This window comes from Solea solea, chromosome 18, assembly GCF_958295425.1.
Source record: "Solea solea chromosome 18, fSolSol10.1, whole genome shotgun sequence".
In the NCBI taxonomy this organism is placed as follows: Eukaryota; Metazoa; Chordata; class Actinopteri; order Pleuronectiformes; family Soleidae; genus Solea; species Solea solea.
The window spans coordinates 19,921,452-19,933,130 of record NC_081151.1 but is presented as its reverse complement, the minus strand read 5'-3'; the positions used below and the strand labels follow the sequence as shown (position 1 = coordinate 19,933,130).

Here is an 11,679-nt window from a genome sequence, read left to right as displayed (position 1 = left end):
TTATTTTGGGCTATGGGAGGTAATGATAATTAGAGCTGAAACATTATTAATATAAAACTATTTTGATAATCGATTAATCGGTTTGATTAAAACAAGATTTCCGATTGCTTAAGCTTGTTAAATGTAAGTATTTTCTTCATTTCTTTGCTCTGGATAACAAATAAATCATTATAAGTGAATCATTTTTGTTTGTGGACAAGTAAGGTTGAGTAAGGTTTTTTTGATATTTTATGGACCAAACAATTAATTGAGAAAAGAATCAACAGATTTCCATTATGAAAATAATCGTTAGTTGCAGCTCTAATGGTAATCTTTACCTCATTATTCTCATTTTCATCTGAATAACATATGTAAAATGATTACCATGTGATATTTGTGCAGATCCACACATTTTTGGCATGAAGACGTATTGCACCTCCTGAAAATTGCAGTAGGCCATATTGCGATTTTGATAAAATTTCAATTAATTGTTCACCCAGGTTTTGCATTCTGACCAAAACTGATGTAAGTCATTATAGCTGGAAGTGAACGCTGACTACACACATTCCCACTGGTCAAAACCAGTTAAAACCTTGGGTTTAAATATTTTTTTTTTACAGGGCACACAAGTACATGACATCACTTGTTTGCCCCACAGAGCAACATTTGTAACCTAAGCAAGCTTTTTAACACAAGTTTGAAACACAACACAAGGTACCATGAAATCTTCTTGAAAGTCAACAGATTACCTGTGCTTAAAAACAGTTTAAGATTATGTTTCAAATGGTCCCTGGTCATGGCTTCCCTTGAGTTCCCTGACCTTTTGAGATCAAAACAGGGAGCAATGTGTCCTCCAAAGGGTGTTTTCTTTTAGATAAAGCTCCTAAAGGTGTAAAGTTGTTTATTTAAGGTGTAGTTCAACAATACTTTAAAGTCAAACACTTTTGTCTGAAAATGACAACAAAGATTTCAGTAAAATTTTAGAGATACAACTGTAATACAACAAATTTGAAGCATTGTAGTCTTTACCTTGTGTTGTTTATCAGTTTAAGTTTTAAACCCTTTCACTATGTATAAAGCAGCTTCGCCTTTGGCATTGATATCTTAAATGCACTTAAAACCTAATCTACCTCTTCAACTTGGCTTTTAATCAGAATGTTTTACAAGTATTATTTAGAGTTTCATGTGCCTGTACAAATAGTACTATACAAATAATAAACTAATTATTATTGGAAAAATTCAGTTTTTTGTACCTTTTCCTTTTATTATTGTGTGAGCTAAATCTTTGACACTAAATACTTGCCTAAAAACCCCACAGAGGGACAGAGAGCTGCTGCACAGTTTATGGACTATCTCAGTAGCAGAAACTCATCCACACAAGAGGCCGCTCCCACGATCACACATCCCCTTTGTCCAGTTTATTCATTTTTTGGCCCATGAATAATGGCTATTTATAGTCACGTCTGCTTTTCATGGGCCAGTGCTGGTGTCTTGGGGAGTTTTGGGGCGGCTGCGTCAGTCCTGAAGGCTTGCATCATTAGTCTTCCATCTGGCTATTATTTCATCTAACAGAGGTCCATCACACTGGTACGCCAGCTATGCATGGGTAAGGCATGTTGCCTGGTTTGCGTGACGTTGTTGAGAGACTATTGGGGAGTACCTCTGGGAAACGGCAATGGCATTTACAGCATGCACAGGTGGTTTCCACAGTCTGATTCTTACAGGCTGTCGTGGGGCCTCCTGATGTCGGTGTCTAACGAGGTAATGTGGCTTGTGAAACATTAAGTAGATTTTCATTGAGCTAATGAGTGTTAAAACGGACTTGATAACTGCCCGCTGTGAGAGGCTTTATAGCTCCTTTATCCCTAATCTCGAGCCACTCGTCGTTAGTGTTATGTTGTCTTTTGTTTCATTTACAAAATAAATACTCCTCCAGTATCTTCACTGCTATGTAATTGTTGCGTAACTAAACACTTGTTCTTCTCTACTACCGCCGTGTGTTGGCCCATTTCATTTATAGCTTATTGGTTTACGGCCGATATGTTAACATCTGAAGGCAAGTGGGCTCTCATAACTCTTCTCCAAGTGTTGGTCTGTCGGCTTGTGTTGATGCTGGAGTTGTTCCCGGGGCCAGCGGAAGGCCTGGCCTGGCCTCCTCCTGTGCTGATTCCTCGGCCGAGGCCTGGCTGAGAACGGCAGCTGCCCCTCGTGGAACAGGTGGCCTGAAGGAAAGTTTTGACGAGACTTGACACAGTTGGATTATCAATGCTGGGTTGCAATCCACGTCCTAATGGCTTTAGAGGCACACAGATGGATCTATGAACTCTCATACACATATGACACAAATGTGCAGTCCAGCTCAAGTGAGTAGCCACTCTGGCTAGTCTTGAATGTACCACCTAATGCCTCTTACAATTGAAATGTGAATTTCTGGCAGACAGTCCTGTCACCTTTGCTCTTCATCTGCTGCCAACAGTGTTCATTGGCTTTGCCATAGTGTATTTAATGCAGGCCAAGTATATTCAAGCAAAGCCAAATACGTTAAGTATTAAAAAACCTTCTTGTTGTCATCATTTTGGGGCGAGCACCAAAGCATTACTGCACCAACAAGCAGTTTAAGTCCATGTTTACACTGGAGTGTAATTTCAGTAACTGTAATGATTCCTTTTAGGGGACATAAGAGCTCACACACTTGTTTTTCCTTTGTGCCGGTAATGTCGACTGTTATGTTCCGGGCTAGTGTGAGATTTATTGGCCCAATAATGCTAACTTAAGTAAAAGGAGATCTCATTTTCATAATTTGTGTCCGACGTCTTCCTCGGTTTGGAAAGAGAGAGTTTGTGTGTATCCTCTAGGGCCTGGTAATTCTGTGTTTGTGTTATAATTCAGAAACAGACTCCGACGGGCCTTCATTATGATGCAGCAGACGTCCCAATGGATCATCTCGGGGCAAAGTTCATGGGCCCGTTATGTGAAATGATTTTACTCCCTTTTTCACCCATTTTTACCCGTGTTAATAAGCGTGTGTTGGGACTCGATGATTCTATTTTGCTTGAAGATCTTTCACCAGAATGAAAATCTTGAAGGTTCGATCCAGCGCGGTGAAGGGGATCGAGGTGAAAGGGGAGACTGCCGCTCTCTGTCCTACACAGAGGTTGGGGGGGGGGGGGGCTGGACACTGGGGACACTTAGGATAAATGGGAACATAAAGCTCATCTCATCCATCAGAGTGTCCGCGCCCAGACTGCCTGAGACGGCTCCTGTTGATGGCCATTGTTCGCTCTCTTCATTAATGAACTCTCACTATCACTGATTTGTAGTCCCAGCCACTCACCTCTGTTGAGGCCACAGTGGGACGTTAAAGGGAGAATTCTCACATACTTTCACTCTGAAAACAGACCTGCATGCCTTCTCTATTTAGAGTTTAACTCCTACAGATTAGTTGCATGAACTAGTGCAACTAGTTTGTCCTTCAGTTTGAAGGCAAACTTTCTTCATTCTACAAGTTTCCAACAGAGATCAAACAAAACCTTCTTCTGCTCTCAAGCCCCCAATGGCACACACACACACACACACACACACGTTTATGCTTTCTGAAGTGTTTTATTGCAGTCTTTTCCAGGAGAGAGCAAATCATCTCCTTGCTGCCTCTCTTAGGCATTGTCATACTCCTTTTTTGAATTTTAGGAAAACGTTTTGGCACATTGCCCCTGGCACTACTGCTTTGACGGCTTTTTGTTCAACACTTTTGGCACGTGTTTACGTGTAAACGGGCAAAGAGAAACCCCAAGTCTGTCCAGAGTTCTCTCTCAAATTGCAGCACATTTGTTCCTTATTTCCCTGCCACCCCATGTTTTTTATCAGCCTCCTGCTAGTTTATTAACTTTACTGAAGGCTCTCCTTATAGTGGGCGAGACAACAGGTTTTTTTAACTTGCCGTTAAATTTGCATCCTTATCGTCTGACACGTTAGAAGTTTGAAGTTTCACTTTTGGGTTTAGAAATGCAGGAAATGCTCATTTTCCACGGGAGAACAGTGACAAACAATGCAGTAAATTCCAAAGTCAGATTGGGATTCTTCCAATGACGCACAACAAACATCGCCACTGAAGTATTATGACCATGAGGCACTGCGGCTGTCTGGGAGAACCAAATGCCCAGGTCCGTCACATTGTAAAATGTGAATAAAAAAAGCCCAAGCGGTCAACATGAAAGTTTGTTTTCTCTAACACATAAATTATTGCAGTTGATGTTGTCATTGCAGTGTGATTTTTGGCAGCTGGCAGTCAAGGCTCTGTTCCAACAGTGGTCTTTGTTGTGCTCCCTGTGGAGCTGTAAAGTGTCCCGGTGCTAAACCAGACGGCTTGTAGGTAGATGAAACGTTTGAATAACTCAAATCGTCTCTAGCATTGAAAAAATGGTCCACGTCTCCACTTTTTTTTTTTTAGTTTTTAGTGTGCAGTGTCAACTCTGTGACCACAGTGCTTGTGTAAAAATTAGCCATTCATTTTCTCCGTGTTCCACACTTCCACTGAACTTGCAGGCTGGAGTTTTCCATGCTGCCTTCGGGCAGACCGACTACACACATCTCAGCTGTGTGAGTGCACAGAGAAACCCTGCAACCGTGGCCTGTTAGTGGTGGCCTGAATGGAACCCACTTCTATCCAAATATTGACTTTACTCACTCAGCATGGAGAGAAGTTGTGAATGAAACACTTGAAACCCTTGAGAAGATTATTTTTTTGCAGTTTTGGCTCCTTTTGACTGCATTTTAACATAAATGACAGCTTGACTTCATATGCTCAGGGATTTATCTTCTCTCTCATGCCTGCAGAGCTGAACTGACATGATTTTTGACATGTATTTTGAATGAGTCACAGCTTTTTTCTTCATGGATGTTGAGGCAAAGTGCTGCTTGTGTTGAACATGACTCTGCCACATGTGGAGCTGTCGGCAGAGACTCTGTGTCTGGTGCAGCTGAGTCGGCTACGCTGATGCTACACCTGCAAGAAAGGCTGACGTGTCTCATTCTGCAACGTAGCTTCCTACTATACTAATACTGTGATGTTTATTTTATTCTCCTTCAGGGACAGTCTCCACAGATTGCTTACAGGTGACCTAACATTACAGTTGGCAGTCATGTAGGAGGGAAAAAAAAAAAACTGTGGTCCGTTATATCAACATTTCACACTCGGCACGTCATTACACAATTTTATGCGGGTAATATGTGTCCAACCTGTTAACACCTTCAAATCATGCCATGTGCTGATGTGTTGAGGGGGAGGCAGGAATAGAACGGGGAAACAAATCCGGTGTGCCCCAGAAATACCGTCATTATGGCCCGCATGTTGATCTTGAGGGCTCCAAAAGTTGCTGCACCCCTGAATTTTTATAACTAGGTGTGTGCCAAAAGCGGTAGAGCAGATTTGTGTTTTATGAGCAGCTGCATGAATCTTGGAGACGATCAGGTGCTTCTGGATTCTTGGTGAGGAGTTTTTATGGAATAAAACAAAGTAAAACGGGGGAAGAAATAACATTTTAATGTAAATGCTATACTATCGGCAGGGATCTACCGATTGTGCGCAGACGATGTGTGAGTGGAGCTGTTTTGACATCGTGGGAAAGGTGTTGGAGGATGGGAATTAAGGCCACATCAAATGTGTAGTGTGGATAGGAGGTACATTACTGTTTAAGTCTTTTCGAGCAATGAAGTGGTATGACAACACTGCTTGCTCCATTTCAAATCTGGACTGGTAATAAACCTGAGACCTGGGACCTTTGGAAACAAAGACACAGTTACCTGCGTTCACTCCCTGAACATGAAATTCTATTAACACTTTCAGTCTAATTAAAGAAATCCTGCTCTCACTTTTTACCAGTGTTGTTTTCCATTAGCAGTACTCTCTTAAACTAAACAAGCAACTGCTGAGGAGCGACTCATCTTCCTGTTTCCAGTGGAAAGCACAGATTAGTGGACAGAGTAGAGTGGATGCAATGACCCCACAAACACTAGTGATGCCCCCACAGTACCCTAACCATTGTTGAAAGTAACCCTCACCATGTAACGATACACTGCCAGTTGTCCTTAAAAACAGGGCTTTTTATTCATAATATTTGTGAGTCAAGTCTTAGCAGCTCGCTATCGTTTCACCGTGTAACATCTGGTGCCCCAATTAAACGTGGACTACACCAGCACAGATACTGAACCCACACATGGATCAAATAAACGCGGTTGATTACATCCACGCCTCCTGCCGTTGTATGTGGCAGACTTGTTAGACTCCCATGACTGTCGCAGACAGAGGACGTGATGTCAGACCGTGTTAGTAGTATGTTGTATGTGTTTATGTGTGAGGGGGGGGCTTTAAAGAAGTTGTGTGGTGATGACGTTAACACTGCTGCTGCAGAGGCCTAGGGTTTATTGGATCGTCTTTGTAAAAAATGTGTAATTGTGTGTAGATGGGGCGCCTCTGAGATGAGCAGGAAAGCTTCTTGCTCGGCAGACATGCTGTCATCAGCAGATAGTTTGTCAGCAGGGACAATGGGGCTGGGTCTCTGTCTTGTCTGTCAGTCATTCCAGCGTGCAATCATTCAGGAATGTCTTTCTTCTTCACGCAGCAGAGGAAGATGTGGAGAGTGTGGCGATAAAAGGCGGCTGGTTAGCTGGATTTACTTTTGTTGTCCTCCCTCCCTGGTGTCTCGCTGTCCCCCCCGTCGTCCCTCTCTCGCCACATGTCTGTGAAGTGAGCTATTTTCTGCCCTCGCACCAGCATTGCAACGTTTGGTCTTTTCGCCATGTGTCATTTTAATGGACAAATAACAAAAGTTACACTCTCACATTTGCCAGAATAAGTTGTATATTTTCAGAATGTCTCAAAACTTCAGTTCATGCCGTAATCTCCTTGACCACCTTTAACATCGGCAAGGCTTAGCGTATCTGCTCTCCCTCTGTCCGTTCCGGCACACACACTTAAGATATTATCTGTCTGCCGAGTTCAGTAACCTGACACACACTACTCTCATTTTTTGTTTTAAAAGTGAATGGATCGCCTTGGCAACAAAGTCTCTGAAGACTGGCTGCAGCAGATGGTGACCGATTGTAATCACCATGATATTGAAGATGATGATGTCATGCATTAAGAGGACTAATTCAATATAGTTTGTGGGGTTTAGGCGACTATGATCAGCAGCAGAGAGAGAGCGAGCAGCCACTGTGGCTCTGGGAAATTGGGAGCTCCTGTTTGGAGCAGAAAAAAAAATGCTGACATTGCAATAATATCGCATGAAGTGGGCTTTTGAAGCAGCTCCAAGCTCAGAGACTGAGGCTGCGTCTATTGTATGAGGATTCAGCTCTGATCGTGCGACCACAGCAGTGGAACTGCCCCCCCCCCCCCCACCCCCCCTCTCTTGCTGTGAAGAGATTTTTTTTTGGGTTAAAAGTGTCCATACTTAAAGAGGGCGCACACAATAGGTGGCCTGGCGCTGAGTGAAGAGTCGAACTGCCCGCGCTTTGAGAGCACGTCACAGTGGAAATGTGTTAAAGTGATTGAAGAGTCCTGTGTGCGCGTGAGAGTGATTTAGGGCCTGGAGTTTGTTGTGTTCATCTGGTTTATTACCTCGTCTGGCTGTTCCCCTCACTTGTCTTCCTCTTTCCCCATCACACTGCCCTCTGCAGATTGAAAGGGTCTGCTGGAGCGTGATACTGCCAGATTGTGTGTGTGTGTGTGTGTGTGTGTGTGTGTGTGTGTGTGTGTGTGTGTGTGTTGTCGGTGAGAGCAACTTGGGTTTTGGTCGGAGCCGTGATGTCCAATGTGTTTGGCTCGTAGCCACACGAGCTTGTTGCAGATAAACCTGTTCGGTCCTCTGATGATTCAAAAGAAATGTTTCCTGTATTGTGTCCACCATAGACGTGATAATAATGTTTTCCAACTTTAAGGTTAACCTGTTTGCTGCAGTTGTTATTTGCATTGTGTGTGAGCGGTGTGTGAGCGGTGCGAGTGAAGTCTGCTCTCGAAGTTGAAATCTGCTCGCTCCAGTCGACCACATTTTTGACAGTTTGGGGGTGGAGACCGGGGGGAGGGCACCAGCCCTGTTATGATTGGTCACTTTCAGTGCGATCACACCCACAAGTAACGTCGAAAGTGACCTAACACGATGTTAATATCTGCACGCGCGCAGTAATATTATTTGCTCGTCAGCACGCTTTACTGCTCTCACTACTTTTGACATAAATGTACATAGTACATATAAAAGTCTTATTATTCAAAGGCTGCAAAAACCAAACAATATATCATTATTATTTTATTAAAATACCCTTAAGTGTCATTAAAATCCATCAATTTCATATTTCTTGACATCCCTCTGATTGCGATATTCACACGTTAACTTAGAACCAAGCATATGTAAGTATATAATGTAAATATTAGTGCCAAAAAGTAAAGCTGTTGTTGATACTGTTAATTCTACAGCATGGGACACATACGGTTACTGCCAGTGCCATCTGACAGAATTCTAAAACCTCTTATCTGTTTGGCTTCTCTTCCTCCTCAGTCGCACTCTCAGGCCACTGCCAAGGAGCTCAGCTGCGATGTCAGAATGTTTTCTATTTTCTGGTGTTATTTTTTTCCAGTGTTGTTGAAAGAAATAAGGTCATTATTATAATCAACTAATCAAAAAAAAATATTGGTTCTGCTTTGGGGTAGTGGGCAAATGTGGTATATGACTCATGAGTTGAAGGATTAAAGTAACCTCTGGTCGCCATTTAATGATGAATAATACCAGATTTTTCCATTTTGTATTTGTGAAATTATTTCTATCAACACAGTTTTTGTAATTAAAATCCATTATGATCAACTATTTTGATACTTGATTAATCGGTTTGAGTTTGTTGTTTTCAGATTTTCCAGCTTCTTAAAATGTGAATATTTGCTGGTTTCTTTGCTCGATATAACAAAACAAGACATTCTGGCATTTTATAGACAAAACAAGTACTCGATCAATCAGTAAAATAATGCAGGTGCTGCTGGCTGTCTCACATAGGTCACTGTGAGGTCATTGCAGCGTTGTTAGCGTGACTGCACTTTACTCTGCCTTCATTTTTCAGTTCAACAAAGTGCGCCGTCGTCGTCAAGTCAGAGGTACTAACATTTTACAAGTACTTTATGCTGTGCCAGTGGGTAGTGGAGTATCATGCATTGATGATGTAACAGCCTTGAAACCTCACTCCCTCCATGTGAATGTGGTTTTAGAATATGCATCATTTGGATGATTTTTTTTTTCCCCCGCCTTTTACTGCATCTGTTCAGTCAGTGCGACAGTTTGTGCCACAACAAGCTTTTTACGATTCATGAGTGGCTCCCATGAGCCACCGCTGATGGTGGGAGTTTCCTCCGTGTTTTCTTTTGCCGCTTTGACAATAAAATTAGTGTGTGGGACTGAGATTTTTTAAACCCAAATGAAGCTGCCAAAAAAAGGGGCGATAAACGCCAGCATTCCTGTGTTTGGTCTGCGCTGTGGTGTTTGGTTTTCAGCGCGGTGTGAATTGTGACGTCGCGGCTTTGTTCGGACTATTTACACCACTGCATTTTTACCGTTGGTGGTAATGGTGTTGCTGTGAGAGCTCAGTATTTTCTCAGGTGTTGATATAAAAAAGTTTGAGAATCACTGATTTTAAACGGTCCGAGGACCGAAGACTCCCGAGTTTTATGTAGGTGAATGCATAGTGCATCGTAAATGGGGCATCTGTGGCAAAAGTGGAACAGAAGAAGAAGAAATTAGCTTTGTCTTGTGTTCCCTCTGATGATGAACTGATAAAAAACCTGCATGCATTGCAGAGCCATTTGACCCGGGAGTGAATGCTTATAAAATAATCCTATTTCTAACAAAAAAAAACCAGTGGGAATGGTGTATTTAATCCAGGCTGTCCCTTCACCGGTGTCAATTTATTTGTCACTCTCACCTCAAATTGTGTGTGTGTGTGAGAGGGAAATTTAACCCTGGGGAGAAGTAAGTGCTGAGCAGCAGTTCCTACCTCTCAAAGTCTGGATATGAATGCAGCACCGATTTATGGATTTAATAAGTTTTGTCATTGCGTTGAGTATTATAGCCGAGAGACCAAGAGACTATGCGTGTGTCCTTGTGTGTGTACGTTGTAGCTGAATGGCAGCCATTGTGTGTTTTTGTTTCCAGAGGGGTCTTGGTGATCTGATATGTGTCAGTGAGATGGCGAGCAGGGAAACACGGCGCCGCCGACTCTGACCCGGTTTGGGACGGTCATACTTAACATAGTCCCTAGAAGCTAATATCCGACAAAATCCCCCCTCTCTTCTCCAGACATTCCCTCCCTCGTCGCTGATACAGTGGTGCATTGTCTGTGCTGGACATTTTGTGTTTGTTCTGGTTACTGTGAGAGTCTGACATTCATAGGTGTGTGTGTTTGCAGGTGTACGTATATACAACTCGGCTAAATTGTCCTTTGCATAATTGACCTCAGATGGTTACTGCCCTCGACTCGTCCTACAGGCATTTACTGTGGGACACACACACACACACACGCATACATTTGTGTCAATGTAAATGCCCAAAAACACTAACACGATAATTGACAGGGGAGCTGTGGTCTATTCTTAGATTTGCGTTGAATAATGCATTACTTGCAGACAGCGTGGTGATGCCCTAGAGAAAACAGCCACAGACTTCCCTCCACGTGCAGCCACATGTTCAAGGTTTGAATAAAACCTTTATATTTAAATGAAATTCAGCAACAACGGGTCAGTTTACGGACAATTCAATGGGCCACTGCAGAGCTTGCGTCGAGGCCTGTTGTGTTTTGTTTCCTCTGTTGTACAAAGCTCTCAGTTTGATTGATTCATAACTACAGCCAAAAATGTATTTAAATGCCATTGTGATTTCAAACAAGAAACAACAGAATATAAAACTTAATTAGTGGAAACTAAATGAAGAATAATTGAATGGGAATAGAAAAACTAAACAAAAAAACAAATATGCTTACTCACTGGCCCAGGTTGATATAAACCACTGCTGTATTATACAAAACGCATTCATCATGATGTACTTTATTATTTAGGGCTGAACAATTAATCATTTTCCAATCGAAAAATTACAATTTGCAAATTGCAAAGGCTGCGATTTAGGATATAGTTTATGTAGTACACCTGACCTGGGGTTTATACTTAACTCTTAATGGTTTCAGTAATGGCAATTCATGTATTTACATTCACTCATCCCTATTGAGTGTTTTATCCTCTAGTAATAAATATGTTAAGTGTTTTTTTTTTTTTTTTTTTACCTGTTACTGTCATTTAACTTGAAGTGTTACTTACATTGTATGCACTGTCTCGTTGATCAGGCTCTGGACGTGGACCGCAGCGTTCTGTACAAGATGAAGAAGTCCGTGAAATCCATCTACACCTCGGGTCTGGGTGAGTCGTCCTGTCTGTGCTTTTACGTCAGCATTTTAAATGTCCTCGTCTTAACAAAAACGTCTTTAAAGGTTAAAAGTGAGAATGTTATGTTTGGTGAGTTCTGCTTTTAGATATCTACAAACAACGAGACAAGTGTACGGACATTTTCTGACCTTTCAAACACTCTTTAAAGCCATAGAAAGGCGTATTTCTGTTTTAAGGTAATTGGAAGGAAATTTTCTATAGCTACTGCTGTTGTCTTTTGTTCATTTTATAGT

The 11,679-nt window shown here is 42.1% G+C and overlaps 1 protein-coding gene across 4 annotated transcripts in view; it reads left to right on the top strand.

Moving 5' to 3' along the window:
* Positions 1-11,679, top strand: part of asap2a (ArfGAP with SH3 domain, ankyrin repeat and PH domain 2a) — a 43,356-nt gene that overhangs the window by 2,638 nt on the left and 29,039 nt on the right. For all 4 annotated transcript variants that reach the window (XM_058614769.1, XM_058614771.1, XM_058614768.1 and 1 more), the window contains one exon: positions 11,347-11,419. In XM_058614769.1, coding sequence (XP_058470752.1) covers positions 11,347-11,419 — 73 coding nt within the window. The remainder of the gene's footprint in view (positions 1-11,346; positions 11,420-11,679) is intronic.